Raw genomic sequence first — 21044 nt, 5'->3', positions numbered from 1 at the left:
GAGATCTATGTACAATTTTAATAAAAGCTCATCTGTGAAACATGCAAATGACTGAATTATTCAAGTTAGACAAATGATCTTGTTTTGTTTCTGCTGCATAAACTTAGCTCATTGCTTTTTTTTTTTTACCATTTAACCACTTTTTAACATTGAAGTATAGTTGATTTACAATGTCATGTTAGCTTCAGGTGTACAGCACAATGATTCAGTTATACAGATAGATAGATGATAGATAGATGGATAGATAGATAGGTATATTCTTTTTCAGATTCTTTCCCCTTATAGGTTACTACAAAATACGGAGTATAGTTCCCTGTATATACAGTAGGTCCTTGTTTGTTATCTAAACTCGTTGCTGTTGATATCAGAAAGCCATTGATTGAGTTGTCTCTGAAAATTTTAAGTACTTTTAATTAAAATGATTTGCTGTTCTTTAAGGAAATAGAAGTCTCCCCAGGTCTCTCTCTGGAGGGCATGTACTTTCAAGGACTAGAGAGTCTGAGCCAGTCTCAACGGACCATCACTTTGTTACCAACTAGGGTCCTTGAACTCCTTAATCAATAGAAATTGATGAGAGGCCAGAGGAGGAATTCAGGAGAGTCTTTACTGGGACTCGTGCTGCAGCAGAAGGGAGCCAAAACAAGCAACATGTACCCTTGCTCACTCCCTGAGGTGGGGCGAGCTGGTCCCTTAAATGGGGTGAGGGGGGGTTGGGCCGGAGCGGTGGCTCAGGTGGTCTGCCCACCCCCTTGGTGGTGGCGTGTGCAGGGGTCATGCGCAGGACCCTGCTTTTCCTCCCCGCCCCTCAGAAGTGGCAGCTGGGTTTTGGCCTTTTTGTATCCTCTTGTTCATAATTTGCGTAAACTGCGCATGCGTGCAGGTATTTTTAGCCCCTTATAGTTTCTTTGTATTCTGTTGCTGGAGGAGACGTTTGTCCAGGTGCAAGCACTGCAGTAGAGGGTCCCGGGTCCCAGCCTGTCTCAAGTTGACTGTCCTCTGTTTCCTAGAGCTTTGCACACTTTTCAGTAGCTCTTCTAACAAATATCCCCTCACTTCTCACAGGGAAGCTGCTAAGGCTGATCCCAGTCCTGGGGCTCGACAGGTGAGGTTACTGGTGAGTCTGTAGTTCAACAGCCCATTTTCTAGAAATACTTCCTTTCTGATAGGAACCATTTGTTTAAGACACCCGACTCCAAAAATTAAGTTTTTCCTCATATACAGGGCATGACTCATTGGTGTGTCTCTGCTACTGTTCTTTTCTTAAGAAGGAAGAATGAGGTTCTTTTTTATTCCCCATGAGAAAGGCTACGTAATTTTGTGCAACAGTTCCAAGATAGAAGGAAACGAGATGACAGAAGGAGAAAGCACGGGGACCTGCCACCTGACCCCAGAGGGCAATGTGTGTATCGGTAGACCCACAAAAGAAGTCCGTGTTTTCTACAAGTCTTTTTTTTTTTTTAATTATTTGCTTTATTTTTTTTTTTATTTTATTTGTTTATTTATTTTTGGCTGTGTTGGGTCTTCGTTTCTGTGCGAGGGCTTTCTCTAGTTGCGGCAAGCGGGGGCCACTCTTCATCGCGGTGCGCGGGCCTTTCACTATCGCGGCCTCTCTCGTTGCGGAGCACAGGCTCCAGATGCGCAGGCTCAGTAGTTGTGGCTCACGGGTCCAGTTGCTCCGCGGCATGTGGGATCCTCCCAGACCAGGGCTCGAACCCGTGTCCCCTGCATTGGCAGGCAGATGCTCAACCACTGCGCCACCAGGGAAGCCCAAGTCTTAACTGATGCTGGGGAAGACGCAGCTGTCCGTGCCCTCTTGGGTGATGGGAGTCTAGGGGTCCTCCTGCTGTATCTGGTTCTTTTTCCTCTGTTGACACTCATCTGTCATCTTTCATTCCCATGCTCTTCCTAAGCCCAGCCTCACTTTCTTTGTCCCCTAAGGGATTGGGTTGTGACTCAGATGTGCATCCCTAGGCTTCTCCCTTTCGAATACCCTTGGATATCATGAGCAGGTCCCAATTGTTAGCAGCTTTCTTTGTAATACACCGCAGATTGGAGCATTTGCCCTAGGCTATGAATTTGGAATAGAAAGAGGCAATTACACATAGACGCTGGTAGTTATATTTGCCATCCCACATCTTCAACAAGGATGCCTGAAGTTCCTTGGTAACCCTTTCCCTGAGGTTGCTTCCCCGTCTAGAGGGACCTGGTAGGGAAGGCTGGGAGAACACAGCATGGGAAAAGATTGGATTAGATTTCTGCCCAGATTGGAGGCATGGTTCCAACCTTGACCATGCATCTGAGTGTACGCCGTGGCCATCTGGTCAAGGGATGTTTCAGGAGGAAGCAAGGCAGAAATACTTGGATGCTTTTCTCAAACTACAGAGCTGCTCTTGGACATTTGTAAATTGGAGTTTGAGGCAGGTTGAAAGCCATTGAGTCAGATACAAGCATGGCCAGCGATTGAGTTAGCTCAGCGTGGCAGAAATGGCCTCCCATCCTCCTCTGGAAGCCCAGGTACCCTGCCTGGACCTTTCCCTGCTCCTGAGGCATGGACCCTGGTCTGGTGGTGATAACTCCCTCCCGACTCCAGCGTGTCCTCCAGGTCTGGGACTGCTTTGCTTTATCCCCCACTCCACTCTCTTCCACTAGTGGAAGGAAGGGTTTGCAAGTCCAGAATCTTGGGCTGGGAAGTCATACTAGCGGTGTCAGAAGCTCCAAGGGCTAGAAGAGAAAGAACATCTAGAGGAGAGGAGATTGTAATCTATACAAGTTACAGAATTTTAGTTCTGGGAACAAACAGAGGTATATGCTAGCTCCATCCTGCTTTCCAGATCCTGTCAGCAGGACACCACCTGTCGTGAACAGACACAGGGATGGTGAGTTAACCGAGCTCCTGCTGACTTGATTACATCTTTTACTGCAAACGATAACATGTAATAGTTGCAGCTAACGAACAGTTAGAAAGCACCTGCTGTGTGTGCAGAACACTTCTTCTAAGGTGCTTCAGATTTGTCCTCCGAAGTGTGAGAGGTTGGGTCATTGCCCACCAACTCCTGTCCCCTGCTGGGTGAACAATGCCCCCCCCCAAGGGACATTAACTCTTGTGCAATTCAGGACTGCACCTGCAAGGGTTGAAGGGACCCTCAGGCTTTAGAGAAAGCCCCCCAGGGCAGAGAAGTGGAGAGGTGAGCTGGAATGCTGTCGGCAGGTGTGGGAGCCAGGTGTGGGAGCCTTCCGTCATAGCTACCGCTGACACTGGGGACGGGGGGTGGGGGGTGGGGGTGGGGTGGGGGTGGGGGGTGGGGGGATGGGTCACAGGGCACCAAAAGCATCTGCTAAATCCTCCAGATTCCTCTACTGTTTATATACTTGGACATTTCCCTTTTGGGCAACAGAGCACCAGCCAATCCAGACCAAACTTCCCCACTGTACCTCAGCCTTTGTAATGGAAACTCCTTGACTGACTTTGCAACCCAGAGTTCCCCCAATACCACCGTTGACCAGGGTACACCAGGAAGGTGGGGGTGATCTGACCCTACATTTGGAAACCTCACCTAGTTCTAAGATGAAAGGGACTGATAGGTTATTGGTCATCTTCAGCTGCAAGGGCTCCAGCCATCTCCACCCACGTCCCAGCTCTGCCATTGCCCAGCTCTGATTTGGGCTTAATTACCTACCCAGCTTTCTGAGCCTGTTTTCTTCACCAGTAGAAATGGAACCATTAATATTGGTCTTGGAGGCTTGCTGGGAGCATTGCATAAGGTGACGTGTTAAAGTTCCTCGTAAGGTAGCAGGTAGGTGGTAAATGCTCAGAAGTTCCCTTCTCTTCTCCAGAGATAAGCGTTTACAAAGAAAGGCTTGTTTTGCCCGTAAGTGTGTTCTCCCTTTCTTGTAAGAGCATCTTAATTTTCTCTTGGGAAATCACTCCCTCCCCACTCTGTCCATCAGACAGAGCTGCCCCACCTCTCCAGCCCCGGAATGGGCACGTGGCCCAGGCTTGAGCAGTCAGACACACGTGGTGGTTTCAAGATGGCTACATGACCAGGTGGGTGTTGGAACTAGGGGGAAAGAGGAATCTTTTGCTATCTGGCTTCTAAGTCTATAGGATGTGAGCCTGGAGGTATTGGTGTCCATCTTGTCGTGAAGATGGGGAGAACCTGTTGAGAATGAAGCCCACCTAGTAGAATATGTTGTTGAGAGATGGCAAGACAAAACAAAGAACAAACAAAACAAACAAACAAAACCCCTGAATCCTGGTGGCATCCTTTGGATGCCTAGATCTAACTGTACCTGAAATAGGACTTTCTAGTTACTTGGGTGAATCAGTGTTTTGGTTCACTCTGTGGTCTGGGGCAGTCACTGGCCTCTGAGGTCCAGTCCTTCTGTGTCCCAAGGGGCTAACCAACCGCCTTCAGGCTGCCCTCGTTCTGCCAAGAGTGTCCCACAGAGCATGACCACCCTCATGTTTCTCATCGGTGAAATAGATTTGTCGGCTGTTCCAGTGACTCAGGGTTGATGTGAAGACCATATGGGATCTTGGAGGGGAATGCTCGTTGGAGATGATGAATTGCATGCAATTTTGTGGGCTTGTTACTCCTCTGCTGTGCTGGATTTCTGTTCAGAGGAGGAAGCTATAAAATAGGTTTGGAGCCACAGTGACACCTGGTGGCCATTCCTCTTATTGCACGATGCTTTTCCCCCAACGACTTAAAAAAAATTTCCCATATGTTTCAGCCTAAGGGTTGTAGGTTTTCTCATTTGCTAGGCTGGTGAGATGCCCCATCCTGAGAGGGCAGCGGGCCTATGTGGACACAGGGACATCCTAAAGGCAATAGGGGGTATCCAGTCAGAGGGAGACCAAAGTCCACGGACAGGAAATTCAACTTAAGGGAGATTGGGGGGCCAGCCACTCAGTCCTGCCGTGGCTGCGTCCACCTGCAGGTCTCTGACCGTGTTTGGCTGCAGGGACAGCAGAGCAGACCCACTGACACGAAGGTCCTTCTTCCTGAGCCATCATTCAACGTGGCTTTTTTTGGGGAATCCCAGGGGTCTGAGGTCTTCCCCCACCTTGGAGTCTTCCAGTCTTTGCTTGCCCAGAATTCGGCTTGGTGCCCGTGTGGATGCTTCCCAGAGGCAGTCCCTCTCGGCCCGTCCACCCCTACTCCCACCACCGAAGGATGGTCCCCTCAGCCCCGCTCCAACCTGAGAGGAGGCAGAGCCCCAAAGAGAGCGGGTCAGGACCCCAGGCCCGGGGCTGGGGCGTGGCGGAGCTAGACCTGGAGCCCAGCCCTGGTGCGACCCCAGGACTGGCTGCCTGCGGCCCTGGCTCCAGCCCTTCTTGCCCCAAAGCTTCCGTCTCTGTCTCTGGCCACCGATCACGTTTTAGTCGTTTCCCCGATGCTGTTGTCCGTCCCCCACCTCCCAGCCCCTCCCGACCCTCCATCATTCTGGCCTAAGCACCTCCAGCGTCCCAACACCCAACAGCAGTAGTAACACAGAAGGTCATCTCGCCGGCCCTAGGCCTGCCCTGGCTCAGCTGCCCTCCTAAGTCCTGGTGATGCGTCCCAACCAGAAGCCTTATCCTGAGGTAGCCTGGGTTCCCTGGTGAGCACGCGGTCCTGGACATTTTGCTTTTTAAATTCAGGGAGATATACGTATATATATATATATATATATATATATGCAGACGTGTACCGTGTGTGTTAATTTCATAAATGGCTTGGGTTCAGGGAGGAAATTTGAGCCCTCTTTCATCTGTAAATATTAGAAAAGTTTGAATCAGTAGGTACAATTATTAGTGCAAACAATGTACCCTACACTTTCTGAGATTTCAAGAATCATTAACTGTTTTGTTTAAGAAACACTAAGAGAAACACCCACCAACAACAAGGATGGCAGTTTTAAATGAATTTTGCTTTGAGAATGTAAGAAGAGGCTTGAATGAGCTGGATGCCCCCGGGGCAGAAGTTCTCAAGATTTGTTGCGCCTTAAGCAGCTGTCCCTGGGCTCCTCTTTGGACCAATTAAGTCCAGGGAAAGGGCTGATTCTGATATGCTGCCGGGACCGAGGATTACAGCTCTGCTGTGTTGCCAAGCTGGGAACCGCTAGCCCCATGCAGCTATTTAAAGTTAAATTAGTTCAAATTAAATAAAATTGAAAATTCTGTTTCTTTGTTGCACAGGCCACATTTCAGGTATTCAACAGCCATACGTGGCTGGTGGTTGCCATACTGGACACTGCAGATGACAGACTATTTCCATCATTCCAGAAAGTTCAGTTTCACAGGGCTGCCCTAAGGAGTTGCCAAGTTCAGCTTCTGTGGTTGGGGGCAGAGTGGGCAGGTCACCCTTGTGTAAAATGGAGGTGGTTTTCTGAGGTCCTGGGCAGGCTGATGGCCACAGTGGGAGTGCGAGTATTTGGGAGTTGGACCCGTTATGGTTCCTGTTTTTCTGCCGGGTTGTCACTCTGTAGGGTCGAGAAGCTTCTGGAAGTGTGTCCTGGGAAAGTCACGTGGGAGACACCCAGGGGCCCAGGGCGACTGGGCTGAACGCCAGGCCATCGTCACTGGGATGGTGAACACCTCCCACAGGTGGTGCGCAGGTTGGGGAACTGTTTGGGGCCCCACGTGCTGAGAGAATGGAGGATCCCGCAACTGCCCGTGAATCCTTTATTCCCCGCGGGGTGACCCTTTTGGCCCCCTGCAGTTAACCCTCCTCTGGGACGTTGAGTTTCTCCTTCACCCCACAGGCCACCACGGCAAAAAAAACCTCAGGGAAGAAGGTGCGGATGTACACGGCGGCCTTGGGGATGGGGTTGGCCAGGAAGACCTCTTGCTTCTTGCGTCTCACCGTGCGCATCACCTCCTCCGCCACGTCCACGGGGTGCACCCCGTAGGTCAGCCTCCTGAAAAAGACTGAAAAGCCCCCAGGCGGGGGCAGGGCTTACAGCCTCGGGAGGAGGGGTGTGGCCAGAGCCCCGCCCCCCGAGGTGGGGACGGGTGTGCGCTTCTGGAGTCCCAGTCTCGGGACCAACCCTGCCGTCTGCTGGCCCTGCGCCCTGGGGAGGCACTTTACCCGCTGCGCCTCAGCTTCCGCATCTGTAAAGTAGGCGCAGTTTCCTGCCCCGTTAACATCCCAGGATGGTTATGAGCCGTCGGAGGGGATGAGAAAGAGCTTAGAAGATAGGAAGGTGCCGGATGTATGAAGGGGCTGTTGTTTACAATTGTTGCGAAGCTGTGTTTGTCCAGAGCCTCCTGGAACCTCTTGCCTAAGTCTTGATTCATCTTGATTCCCTAATGTCGATAGAGCCTCGGGCAGGGGGTAGCTGTTCTGTGTAGAGCATTCTAGAATACTGATCATAGGTGCCTTTACAGACCACTCAGGATTCTAGGAGCTGGAACTTTCAGTCTTGCCTATGAGTCTACAAGTTAGGTATCACCATCAGCCCTCATTCTCCAAAGGGGAAACGGAGGCAGAGAGATGAAGGGAGTTGCTTAATATGTGACTGAGGCGAACTTCACATGCAGGCAGTCAGGGCCAGACTCTTGAGTTTCTCTGTGCTGCCTTCTAGGGCAAGGGGAACAGGAAGTTCTCGAAGACCAAATCCTGGCTATTCCACATGGGAAACAGGCCCAGAGGTGGGCAGTCCCAGTGGCCAAGGTCACAGAGCCTGTGATTGACGGAGCCCAACCTGGCTTCGGTCTGCTGATTGCAGGTTAGGATTCCATCTACCTGCTGCCTCAGGACCTACGTTTTGGGGTCCCTCCCCACTGTTAGCTGGGTGCAGGGGCCCCACCATCCCCAGTCTCATGCTTCAGGAGCGCCCCCCTGGACCCGCCCCCCCCCCCCCAGAGCCCTCCGCGGCCCCTGTCCCTCTGGCTTCGCTCTGAAAGCTCACATTTCCAGATGGAGGCCTCCCAGTTTCCTTGGCCTGGATGAACGTGGTCGGAGCGGATGAAAGCGGGGCTCACGGTGCTGACGACAACGTCGTATTCCTCCACCTCGGCCCGCAGGCAGTCGAAGAAGCCAAGCGCCGCATGCTTGGCGGCGGCGTCTGGAAGAAAAACCAGCGAGGGGTGGGCGTGGGTCCCGCTGTGCTTCCCAGGAGGGGCCTTGGGGACACACATCCCTGCAAACTCCGTTGGGAGAGGCCTCAAGTCACCTGCCCCTCGCTTCATAGATGAGGACAGAGAGCCTTTGTGAAGCAGTGGACAGATGCAGAGATGAGACGGAATCCAACTTAGCCACTTGCCCGTTGTGTGACTTTGGGCAAGTGACTCATTTTTACCTGAAGAGGCTCAGTTTTCTTATCTTTAAAATGGGCATAATACACAGGGAACTATATTCAATATCCTGCGATAAACCGTAATGGAAAAGTGTATGAAAAAGAGGATGTATATGTGTAACCGAGTCACTTTTCGGTACAGCAGAAACTAACACAACGTTGTAAATCAACTATACTTCAGTAAAATTAAAAACCGATAAAATGGGCTAAATAAATAAATAAATTGGGGATAATATCACCCTATCCAAGTGAGAAAATGTATATAAAACATTTCAGCCGGGAAGGCTGGTTCCCTGAGAGAGTGATTTCTCCAAAGTCCTGAGGCCATCAGGGTTAAGAATGCAGGAGCTAGGACTTCCCTGGTGGCGCAGTGGTTGAGAATCCGCCTGCCAATGCAGGGGACACGGGTTCGAGCCCTGGTCCGGGAAGATCCCACGTGCCTCGGAACAACTAAGCCCGTGCGCCACAACTACTGAGCCTGCGCTCTAGAGCCCACGAGCCGCAACTACTGAAGCCCGCGCAGTGAGAAGCCCATGCATCACAACCAGGAGTAGCCCCCGCTCTCCGCAACTAGAGAAAGCCTGTGGGCAGCAACGAAGACCCAACGCAACCAAAAATAAATAAATTAATTTAAAAAAAAAAAGAAAGGTTCCAAGGAAACCAGTGCATTGGGTTCCATGTTGGTTGGAGGCCAAAGGGCCAGTTGTGTTGCCTGCACCACATTGTATCATGTCACTGCTGTCTGTGTCCCCAGCACCTGGTTCTAGGCATTCGATTGCTGTTTGTTGAATGAATGAAGGCAGCGAGCAAGTGGAGAGTAATCCACCTGCTGAAAATGACATGTATGTTTGTGAGTAGGAGGAATAGTGGTGAGGTTCTAGATGGGCTGGGGCAGAGACGGAATGAGGTACGTGGCAAAGACTGCCCTGTGCGGACCCAGCTCTATTCTTCTCCCCATCCTGGGCCCACAGGCGGACTGCAATTCCCAGCATCCCTTGCAGCGAGGGGGTAAGCATGTGACTGGCTTCTCGACGACAGGATGTGAGCAGGGCTGTATGGGCACGACGCCCTCTTCTTGCCAGCAGGAACCCACATGGGGTGGGAACTAGCTTTGACCACGTGGAAAATGATGGCAAAGCTGTGACTTGGCACGACTCTGGGCCCCCGAGTGACCGTGAGGAACAGTGATGCCCGCTGAGCTGGGCCATCCCATTTAGACAGTTATATGGAGGAGGAATAAAGGTCTTAACCTAACTAATGCAAATGAGAAAAGGAAAGTAAAACACTATTAGGGGGGTATGATGGGCTGAATTGTATCCCGCCCCCAAATTCATATGTTGAAGTCCTAACCCCAGTATCTCAGATTGTGGCTGTATTTTGAGATAAGGGCCTTTAAAAGGTAATTAAGGTAAAATGAGGCTGTTAGGGTGGTGCCCTAATCCAATCGGACGGGTGTCCTTATAAGAAGAGCAGGAGACGGCAGGGGTGCCCACACACAAAGACCATGTGAGGACCCGGGGAGCAGGCCATCAGCAAGCCAAGGAGAGAGGCCTCGGGAAACATCAAGCCTGCCCACACTTTGATCTTGGACTTCCAGCCTGCAGAGCTGTGAGAAAATACATGTCTGTTGTTTAAGCCACCTGGTCTTTTTTTTTTTTTTAATATCTATTTATTTATTTGGTTGCACCAGGTCTTAGTTGTGGCAGGTGGGCTCCTTAGTTGCGGCTCACCGACTCCTTAGTTGTGGCATGCGAACCCTTAGTTGTGGCATGCATGTGGGATCTAGTTCCCTGACCAGGGATTGAACCCGGGCCCCCTGCATTGGGAGCGGGGAGTCTTAACCACGGTGCCACCAGGGAAGTCCCTGTGGTATTTTGTTGTGGTGGCCCCAGAAGACTACATCAGGCCACCCCACCCACCCTTTCTTCATTCCTCTCTCCCTCTCACCTTTCTACCCACCAGACACTTACTTACCCAGCTCCGGTTTCGTGCATGGTACTTTGGGCCATAAGGAAACGTATGAGACATGTTCTGCCACCCTCCCACATCCTACCTCACGGGAGGTGGGACTGTCTCCAGAATTCTCCCAGTTGGGTCCCAGGAACATACAACGAGAAGTCCCTCTCCTCCTTGGACTTTTTAGAGGAGTCTCACCTTTGGAATTCTCTCTCTCGCCTCCCCTGGAATTGTGTCCCTTTCCTTTTCTCCTTCCTCCTTCCTCAGAACCTCTCCATCTCTCTCCCCTTTTGGGATGTGCACCCCTCCTTTCTTTCCCAGTTGTAATCGTTCCTGTCTCTCCAGGGGCATCTTTGCAGAGAAGGGGGCATCTGAGCTGGGGCTGTGCACCCATGTCAGGAGCGTGACCTTGATCTGGCATTGATCGTGTCCAGCCAGGACGTGTCCTGACCGCCTGTGAGATGTGAGCTTCTGGGGGCTGAGGGAAGGGCTTATCTTTATCTCCCATAGCCACCTGTGTGCTGTAGATGGTCAAAAATAGGAGCTGAAGGGATGAAAGAAAAGCCAACAGATGCTTTCATCTCTGGACCCTCTTCCCCAGTGTAACCCCATGCCTAGTCCTAGACACACATCTCTTGTCTTATAAGACACATAACATAGGACGAAACATGTTTGTCTTAGCAACTTACAGGCTGTACGGAACGGGATTCCAAGCTTCCCTTGGATGTTATTCACTAACACAATTTGTCCGGTCCTCCGGGAGATCATGTTGGGGAGCAGGGCTGGGAAGCACAGGACAAAGAACCACGGTTACAAATCTGAGACTGAGTCAGGCAACATCAGGCAGAGCCCTTCCCCTCATTACGGAGGGCTCCTCTACCTCCCTGACAGTTAGGTTACAGTGGGACACAGATGGAATGGACCCTGGTTACCACTTATCCAGTGTTTCCTAAGAGTGGGCTGGGCTCAACTGGGGAATTGCTGGGTTATTTTATTTTATTTTATTTTATTATCTAATTTTTTTGGCCTCGCTGCACGTGGCATGCAGGATCTTAGTTCCCTGACCAGGGATCGAACCCAGGACCCCTTCAGTGGAAGTGCAGAGTCCTAACCGCTGGACCCCCAGGGGAGTCCCTGGATGATTTTAAATGACCCATCCATGTGCATGGAGTGACACTGATTTCAATAGTGAGAAAGGTAATCCCTTTTCAATTGTCCTATTGCTTCCAGTAGGAAAGTTGGTTCCAATGGGTCTTTAATACTTCTCTTGCATGTGCTAATCTTTTTTTAAAAAAGAGAGGAAAGACCTCAGCCCTTTGTCTTGGGAGAACTTACTACTTTGTTCTGATTTCAGGTTTTCTTGTATTGATGGAGAGGGAAAGGGGTTTTTAATTTATGGTAAAGATTTCCTCCTGAATTGAATTAATTTACCAATGAGGAAATTTAGAAAAAGATATGGAGTAATAATAGCACAGATTGAATAGGGAGATGGCAAAAAATATCAGAAGACTTAAGTTTGCATTCCTCACTGTGGTGCCAGGGAACCTGAGCTCTCAGAGGTTGAGTGAAGGACACACCTTGGCTGGCCTGCTTGGTATGTCCACAGCGACTGGGCTGGAGGAAACTGTGATCTCCGGGGCATCGTCTTAGAAGCTCTGGGGAGTCATCTTTCTGCTCCCAGCGCTTCTTTCCCTTCAGCTGTCACAGCTCTCAGAATCCCATTATCATGGAGATTCTGGCCATAGAGAAGGCAGCTCTAAGACCATGCTTTCTCAGCCTTTGCCAAACACACTACTCCCTCCATGTAGATATTCTCCATGCTTATATTCTCCCTTTTGTGCTTCTGCTTCGATAAACTTTATTTGGGGTGAGAGGAGGGCTTCAACTCTTGGTTCTATTCCATGTCATCTCTAGCAACACCCCTAACCCCAGCTTCAGATCTGCATTTGAACTTAACCCTTAGAAATCTCCACACAGGAACCACCATTTTACCTTTAAAAGGGAGACGTCCTCCTGCCTTCCTGTTTCTGCAAAGGGATTGACAGTATTCTGGGTCTCTTGCAGATAAACTCTTTTTCGACCTTGGACCAACTGTCCTGATTAGGAGCAGATCAACCACGAGGTCGATATAGTAAAAGATTTGCAGGGGATGAAGACCATGGTCCAGAGATGTGGAATGGGATTGGAGGGGAGCCATGGATATGAGTAAGAAAAGAGGAGAAAAGGGCAGGGCTTGGGGAGGGGGCTTAATGGAGAGGCAGGTTGGAATATACCAGTCAGAGACTTTCACAATCCCTTTTCTTTCATCAACATTTACAGTCAGATGCTGAAAGCTTTCACCAAATAAGTAGGGATTTTTCTGAAAGAGGGGCTGGAGGCTCCATCCAGAATTGGGTGACTGTCTGGAAATATAACAGAGCCCTTTCTAGCAGCCAGTGGGAAGGTCAAACTCACGAGACCTTTGGTCAGTGTGATGGGTCCAAAGTAATTGGCATCCATGATCTTTTTGTCGAGTTCCAGAGAAATGTTATGGGCAGGCCCCTTCACCTTCATGCTGGCATTGTTGATGAGGATGTCCACGCAGCCATAGCAATCCAGGACCTCTTTGGCCACATCCTGGACACAGCTGATGTCCGAGAGATCCAAGAGGACCAGCTTTGGGGTGAATGTCTGCTGGACCAATGAGAGAGTCAAGGCACATGTGGGTACATCCCCACAGACCTTGGGACCCTTCAATCTAAGAGTCACCCCTTTTGAAACTCAGAGCTCATGGAATGACTACAAACAAATGATGAGGAAGAAGCAGAGAGGACTCTGGGAGGAAGGAAACTGATGGAGAAAATGCATCCTTGGGGACCAGAGCAACAACAACATTCCCAACACACAAACATGCAGTCATAAGTCTGAACTTCTGGTCAAGGGGCCAGACCTGAGAAATCCAAGTAGAGGCCATGCACTGATTCTGCTGGTGATGTCATTTCTTATAACACTTCTGAGCTCCTTTTTGGAAATTGCTTTCAGACTGGCTTCCACGCCACAAGAGAATCTGCCCAGTACTTTGTAGCCACATTTAATTTTTGGCCAAAATCACACACTCAACACAATTTTTTTGGAGCACGATCTATGTGCCAGGCATTTGTGTTCAGCCCTAAACATTTGATATCGTCAAGATTCTCATGGGTTAGAAGGGATACAGATGGAAAAATTGATGTTACCATATGGTAAATGCAATCCCGGTGTTTGACAAACACTAGTCCTGAGATACGGCCTTAAAAAAAGGTTCCCTGGTCAAATTTGCTTAGGAAATACAGACTATTATATGTTCTTCTTGGAGATAACACAATGCACATTTGGATAGCAAGGGCTCTGAAAAGTCCTGCAGTAAAGAAATTAGTCAGACAAGCTTGGCCTAACTCAGTATTTCCCACACAACTGACTTCAGAACCTCGTTTTTACTACTTAATAACCAATACCTAATAAGATCCCAAGAAACATACCTTGGGGTATGTTGTTATCCTGGTTGCTCCATCTCCTCAAGTACCAGAGTTAGTTCTGAATGATTTTTGGCTATTTCCAAAATCAAATTCAACATCAAGGGAAAAGATTGACAACAACAAAAAAAATCCTGAAGCGAACTCTCTGAAGGCAATGTCTTTTTCTTTTTTTCAAATAAATTTACTTATTTATTTATTTTTGGCTGCGTTGGGTCTTCGTTGCTGCGCACAGGCTTTCTCTAGTTATGGCGAGCAGGGGCTACTCTTTGTTGTGGTGGGTGGGCTTCTCATTGTGGTGGCTTCTCTTGTTGCGGAGCACCGGCTCTAGGCGTGTGGGCTTCAGTAGTTGTGGCACGCGGGCTCAGTAGTTGTGGCACACGGGATTCGTTGCTCCGCGGCATGTGGGATCTTCCTGGACCAGGGCTCGAACCCGTGTCCCCTGCATCGGCAGCCGGATTCTTAACCACTGCGCCACCAGGGAAACCCTTGAAAGCAATTTCTTAAACAATGCTCCAGAAATGCTTTGAAAACCCCAGCTGCATTGAAATGTGTTCACCTCCTGTGTAACTTCATGGAAGGGGACTTCACTTCCCTGATTTCTTTGAAGGAAATTTTTTTTTTTTTTTTTTGGCTTGCGGGATCTTAGTTCCCTGACCAGGGATTGAACCTGGGCCATGGCAGTGAAAGCGCCAAGTCCTAACCACCGGACTGCCAGGGAACTCCCTCTTTGAAGGAAATATTATTTGAAGTATTATTTAAAAAATCAGCCATGAGTATTTATAAACAGAGCCCATATCTGTGACATACCATATTTTCTGGATCCTCTTTGAGTCTGACTTAAGTAGAGTGGGGGGTGGGGAGGATCAGAGGCTAGAGGCATGATGAGGGGTCAAAATGAGCCAACCCCCAAGTGGGCAGACTTACCTGTGTCAAGATTACATTTCCCAAGGACTTCCCTGGTGGCGCACTGGTTAAGAATCCACCTGCCAATGCAGGGGACACGGGTTCAATCCCTGATCCAGGGAGATCCCACATGCCTTGGAGCAACTAAGCCCCTGCGCCACAACTACTGAGCCCACGCGCCACAACTACTGAAGCCCGCGCGCCTAGAGCCTGTGCTCCGCAACCAGAGAAGCCACTGCAATGAGAAGACCGTGCACTGCAACAAAGAGTGGCCCCCGCTCCCCGCAACTAGAGAAAGCCCGTGCAGAAACGAAGACCCAACGCAGCCAAAAATAAATAAAATTAAAATTTTAAAAGTACATTTTAAAAAATTACATTTCCCCAAAGCAAAATTTCATCCAAATTTCCCCGAAAGAGCTGCCGTGTAACAAGCAACGAAGGCTAAGGGTGTCCAGGGGTTGCCCGTGGCGGCTGCCGGAAGGCCTTACCTTGCTGGGGTCAGCCGCGCTGACCAGGGCACCGTGTAGACTCTGAAGCCTCTCCCAGCTCTTTCCGCACAGCACCAGCCTGGCCCCGCCGGTGTGGAACACCCGAGCACACTCTGAGGGGAAGAAGGAAGGAGGACAGGACACACTGTGGGTGAAACCACTGATGGCGAGCCCCTCTTTCTTACAGATTCAAGGGTTCCAAGAATTCAAAAGCCTTAGAGCCATGAGTTCCTTTAGAGGTCATTGCATTCAGCTGCCTCTGGAATTTCTTCTTGTTTCCAGCCTCAGCATGGTTGCCTCCTGTGAAGAGCATCTCACAGGGGTGTGAAATAACCTCTCCTCCATTGGGTAGTTCTGATTATTAGGACATTCTTTCTTAAACTGGACAGAAAGATGACTCCATCAAGCAAGACCCCCAGAAGCACAGCTCTAAACATATCTCAATCTGAAGATATTGGAGACAGCTGCCATGTTTTTGCAGACCAAATGTCACTAGTTTCCTCCACATTTTCTCTGTGGGTCGATACTCCAGCCAGGGTTCTTTTTATTAAGAAAGGAAACCTGCCTGCTGTCTAGTAAGTTTTACTCTGGACGAATTTCTGACTCACCCAATGTCCCAGTGTTCTTTTTTTTTTTTCTTTTTTTGGCCATACCGCGCGGCATGCAGGATCTTAGTTCCCCAACCAGGGATCGAACCTGTGCCCCCTACAGTGGAAGTGTGGAGTCTTAACCGCTGGCCTGCCGGGGAAGTCCCTCACCCAATGTTCTTAACTGGGAAGTAGTTGGTAGATACACAAGTATTCTTATGTGGCAATAACAATGATATTTAAGAACAATAAAAGCTAACAGATTTTGACAGTTTACTTGCTTGAGTAGCTATGGAAAGGGATTTACATATATTAGCTCATTTAATTCTCACAGTCATCCCATGCAGCAGTTTCTCAGGTTGGGTTCCCTAAAAGCAGAATCTAAGACAGGGATTCAGGTGGCCAGGATTAATTCAGGGAGTGCTCTTCAGAGAAAATCTGTCAGGGATTAAGGGCATGGCGTAGGTGAAGGGGAAGGATGTTGTCTCAGGTAAAGTCTAGCTTTGGCTGGACCCAAGGAAGGCTCTGGACTGTAAACCCAGCTGCAAGGCTGTCCCACCTGGATGCAAGGGGACTGTCTTTTGTACACATGTGTCAACCAGTCACTGATGGTGTGCTGCCTCCCTCCGGGGGTGGGTACAAAAGGTGTCCACTGGCAGAGGGCAAGTCTATGAGCCATGGCCACCAACACTCATAGGACCTGGGGATGGATGAACTGGCCAGGTACAGGAATCTAGGAGGGGCACCAAAAACACCTACTACAGGGGAGTAGCTATTACTGTCCCATTTTTACACCAAGCACTGGTGACCCGGGCTGCCTGGGGATGCCAAAGGGTAGTTGGGCAGCACTGGGTGCCCACTAGAGGCTGGAAATCCTGTGTGCCATGGCTCTAAGTGATCTCATGTTTGTGTGATTTTCTCCTGCAAGTCTCAACAGCTGGAGCTGGTGGAGAGAAGGGGGCCAGCTCGACAGGACAGTTGGCAGGGGTTTGATAAGTGGGCATTGTGGGCAGGGGAATTGTGGTATTGGAGAGGGAGCAATTGATGTGCTGGACCATTCAGTCTAAGCCAGATGGGAGCAGGAGTGAAGGCAGGAGGGGCTGATAGAGAAGGAAAGGAGAAGGCTCTAGGGAGGGGAGGTCTCAGTGAGGTCTAGAAACAGATGTGGTCGGGGGAAGCTGCGGTCAGTTCTGCTGACAAAGGGAAACTTGAATCAAGAAATAACTGTGTGGGGCTTCCCTGGTGGTGCAGACACAGTGGGTCCAAGGTGACCCCATCCCTGACTTGGCCGAATTGTGTGGGTTTGGGGTGAGGGTTAGCAGTCCTGGTCTCTATCTGTCTGGTTTCCCTAGGAGACAGCTTGGAACTGGGCTCCTTGATGCTGTCCAGAGCTACCCACTGAGTTCAGTCAGGTTCTGTGGGACTGGGCATGTACTGTGGGCTGTGTGTAGCCTACATCATCCGCTTGGTGCCCCTCACTTTTTTCTTGCCTTGGACCTGAGAAACGGAGCACTTTGAACCCAGAATCGCTGTGGTCAGCAGCATGTTCTGGCTAAGCATTTATTTAAGGTCACCCATGCCCAGCTTCTCAAGTTACTTCTAAATACTCGGACTTTATTTTCTTCTGCTTTGCATTTCTTTCTAGGGTGAGTCCATAAGAGACAGTGAAAAAGGGCAGGGACATTAGTCATGACAGAGACTAGACCGTATTCCTCTGAAAATGCCATTGTGCTCCTGAGATATATTTCCTGGGCACCTGATTTGTACAATGTTTGCTTATAATAGAATGAGACTTTTAAAAATAAATAAACAAGACTACTAAACCAAATATACATCTCTCAGCAATAGATAGAAGTCCTGTCCAGTAAGACAGAAAATCAGGACAGTTGTAGAACAGCCTTCTCAACCAACAGGGTCTAATCGACATTTGTAATTCACTTCATTCATAAGCAGCAGAATGCACATGCCTTTCACACACCCGTGGATCATTCACCAAGAGAGTCCGTGCCCTGGACCAACTGAGAAATACCCAGATACGCCACTAACGGTAGTGTATTTCTGTGAGGAGCCACGGAACCCAGAAACCAGCGCCTTAGGGACCAGCCAAAAGGAAGGAGCAATCGAGGTGCCAGGGAATGAAGGCGATGAAGGGGTCTCGGGTTGGCAGCTGTCCTGATGCTAGACGGGCGTGTTCTGCTTGAAGAACGGTCTTCCCCAAAGACTGACTCTGCATGTCTCTGGGTGGGTGTCTCTGCTCCATTTCCCCGGGGCACCCACTACTCCCTGTTGTCTTGTGTCTGGGCTGGCTGGCAAACGTGTGTGCCTGGTTTGTCCCTGTGGAAGATGGAATTTGTGTCCCTTGTGAGTATTGAGTCTAGTGATGTTGGATATCCTCCTTGGGAACTGCTTCTGGGACCCACGTAGGGGCCACCTAAGAACCTAGTTTTACTGCCTTACTCTTTCTCTTTCATCTCATGTGGTGAACCCAGGTCGATCACCCACTGAAATGGAACCCATTCTTGAAGGATGCAGGTGGGCTGCTGTGGGGATGCCTAGGGGAAGGAGAATCAGAGAGAATTCCCAGATGGGAGGTTACAAATGTTCTCGTAATGGTAGCACCATGGGAGCGGGTGCCCAGCCCACCAGCGGGCCTCTTTGGAAGGGGCAGTGCTCATTTCAGGATGTAGAGGACTCAACAGATACTGGTTGAGTGACCTAATGAGTGTTTGGCTGGTGGGTTCGACATTTGATTAAAAATAACAAAAACGACAGCAAAAATGATACCCAAACTATGTGACACATGGGGCTGCACTACCATTGTTAGGGATGAGAGAGAATCTTAAAAACCTAAGGGCATTTACTGTCTCTTATGTCACACATGCCACCAGCAGAAGGGCCCTCTGAGACCATCTAATTCAGGAGTTGCAAACGTAAATGCCTTCAAGGCCAGGAGGTGACGTGGTTGAGAGAATCAGGCCGAGTGTGAGACAATAGGGATTAGTGAGGTGTGTGGCACACTGGTGTTTGCACGTTTTGCACATTCTGCATAATTATCACCATCGCTAACACTTGAGGGGTGCCCACTCTAGTTCCAGGCACTGTTCTAAGTGCTTTCCATCTATTAATTCGTTTATTCATCACAACAGCATTATGAGGCAGAAAGTATTAGTATCCTTGCTTTCAGATGAGAAACCCAAGGCTGAGCAGTGCATCACCAGATGGTTAGTGGTGGAGCCAAGACTTCAACCCCACCCCCAAGTTTGGCCTCTTCACCAGTTCACTGCCCCAGCTGAGGGCTTTGCATTTCAAAATTTCTAGAAACCCCCCTGGAGGCAAAACAAATCATGTCTGCAGACCGATGTTGGCCCTTAGACTGTGAGTTTGCAACCCCAGGTACTCCAGTCCCCTCATTTCTCAGGCGAGAAAGCTGCAGCCTCCAAGAAAGAAGACGCTTGCTGGTTCACGACAGCTGCTGGGAGAGAACGCAGCCTCGATCCACCCCCGTCCGGCCCAGCGGGCTCACCCACACGCCACCCTGTTGCCTCTCACCCTCCAGGGCAGGAGTGGGCACGAGAGGGGGCAGAGCTCGCTTACCCTTGCCCAGTCCTGAGATGGCATCGGTGATGACCACCACCTTGTTCTGCGCGGCTGACTTGGACCACAGCCTGGACGCCTCCTGGTAGATGAAAAGGAGGCCGCTGATTCCCAGGAGCAGCAAGGGTAGCATGAGCACAGCTGGGACCCCCATCTCCTGCTGGGGGAAAACGGCAGGAAGGAATCCGCTTCGCACAGAGGCTCTGAGCGGGACACGGGGCAGGGGGAGGCCTGAGGCTGCCGGCTGCGCTCACGCCCCAGGCCCGGGGCCCGCTGTCCAGGGAGCTGGGCTCTGTGCCGACTCCCAGAGGGCTGCTTCCTGGAACACCTGGCCGGCACGCTAATCCCCAGACGGTCAAGGAAGAGAAAATTACTCACGGTGTCTCCAGCAGCAAATGGGATCCGGCCTGCCCTCCCAAAGGTTAATTACAAATTTAATTAAAATGGGTCTGCATGTTTGGAAGGAAAGCCATGTGTTAAGGCCACCTGCTTGGGCCCCAATGGCTATTTATAGCTCTCTGTGCACTAAAGGGCTTTCAGGGTAAATATAGTGTCTCTTCTGATATTCAGGGACACACGCTGGCCGGGTCTGATTTCAGAGTTCCTGCCAGGCCTTCTAAAGCTCTCCCGGCTGCCTCACCATTAGAGATTGCTCTGCAGTTTGGGGCTGGGCGTTAGGGATTGGGACCGGGAATTTCAGCACGAACACCCTTGCCTTCTCTTCCTATAACCCTCCTATCAGGTGGCTTCCATGTAGCTCAGACCCGTGTGGCAGTGAGCCATCTGGCCTTCCCTTTCCGGTTGGGGGTGAAAAGAACAGAAAATCTGTTCAACGGAATGGAGCCTGTTGCAGAATGAGACACTTGGAAGTGTGACGTGAACTACGGGAAAGAGCAGTTTGGAGCTGTTCCTCTTCAGTCAAGGGCTTCCACATTCCAGAGCCTTAGCCTCCTTATCTCTAAAATGGGCACAACAGTTCTCATCTTGCCGGACTGTTGGGAGAACAGAATAATATACTGCATCTCAACAACAGACTCTGAGAAGATCACTCTTGTTACCTTTAGTGATTGAGAATACTAAGAATGTATCCCAAATGTCAAATACTTTAATGACTTAAGGAAACTCAGTAGGATTAGAAATGGAGAGAGATAGTAGCTACTATGGAAAACAGTACGGAGGTTCCTTAAAAAACTAAAAATAGAGCTGCCATATGATCCAGCAATCCCGCTCCTGGGTATATTTCTAGAAAAAAATGAAAACACTAGTTCGAAAAGATACATGCACCCCAAGATTCATAGCAGCACTATTTACAATAGCCAAGACATGGAAACAAACCAAGTGCCCATTAACAGGCGACTGGCTTAAGAAGATGTGATATATATAGAGAGAGAAATATTGCCATTTGCAGCAACATGGCTGGACCTAGAGATTATTATGCTTAGTGAAATAAGTCAGACAAAGACCCATACCATATGATACCGCTTATATGTGGAATTTAAAAATAATACAAATGAATGTATATACAATACAGATTTACAATCCTAGAAAACAAACTTGTGATTACCAAAGGAGGGTGGGGAGGGACAAATTAGGAGAATGAAATTAACAGATACAAACTACCATACATAAAATAGATAAGCAAGGGGATTTACTGCATAGCACAGGGAATTATATTCAATATCTTGTAACAACCTATAATGAAATAGAACCTGCAAAAAAAAACCAAACAAAAAACCCAC

The 21044-nt window shown here is 49.5% G+C and overlaps 1 protein-coding gene across 3 annotated transcripts; it reads right to left on the bottom strand.

The window, feature by feature from the left end:
• Positions 1-6653: 6653 nt before the first annotated feature.
• DHRS7C (dehydrogenase/reductase 7C) lies at positions 6654-19815 on the bottom strand. Of its 3 annotated transcripts, none has more exons than XM_007166333.3 (7): positions 19684-19815; positions 19306-19465; positions 15125-15237; positions 12699-12912; positions 10929-11021; positions 7897-8052; positions 6654-6913 (listed from the first exon to the last, which is right to left on the bottom strand). In XM_007166333.3, exons 2-7 carry the CDS (start codon positions 19457-19459, stop codon positions 6705-6707), a joined length of 939 nt encoding a protein of 312 aa, XP_007166395.1. In that variant the 5' UTR covers positions 19460-19465; positions 19684-19815; the 3' UTR covers positions 6654-6704. The 3 variants fall into 3 exon arrangements, with proteins under 3 accessions (XP_007166395.1, XP_007166394.1, XP_028024236.1); XM_007166332.3 differs by having other exon boundaries at positions 19306-19462; XM_028168435.2 differs by having other exon boundaries at positions 12699-12909; positions 19306-19462.
• Positions 19816-21044: the final 1229 nt, after the last annotated feature.

The sequence above is a fragment of the Balaenoptera acutorostrata genome, chromosome 20 (genome assembly GCF_949987535.1).
Source record: "Balaenoptera acutorostrata chromosome 20, mBalAcu1.1, whole genome shotgun sequence".
Taxonomy (NCBI): domain Eukaryota; kingdom Metazoa; phylum Chordata; class Mammalia; order Artiodactyla; family Balaenopteridae; genus Balaenoptera; species Balaenoptera acutorostrata.
Note: the sequence above shows the minus strand (reverse complement) of the source record. Positions and strands in the feature narration are given on the sequence as shown.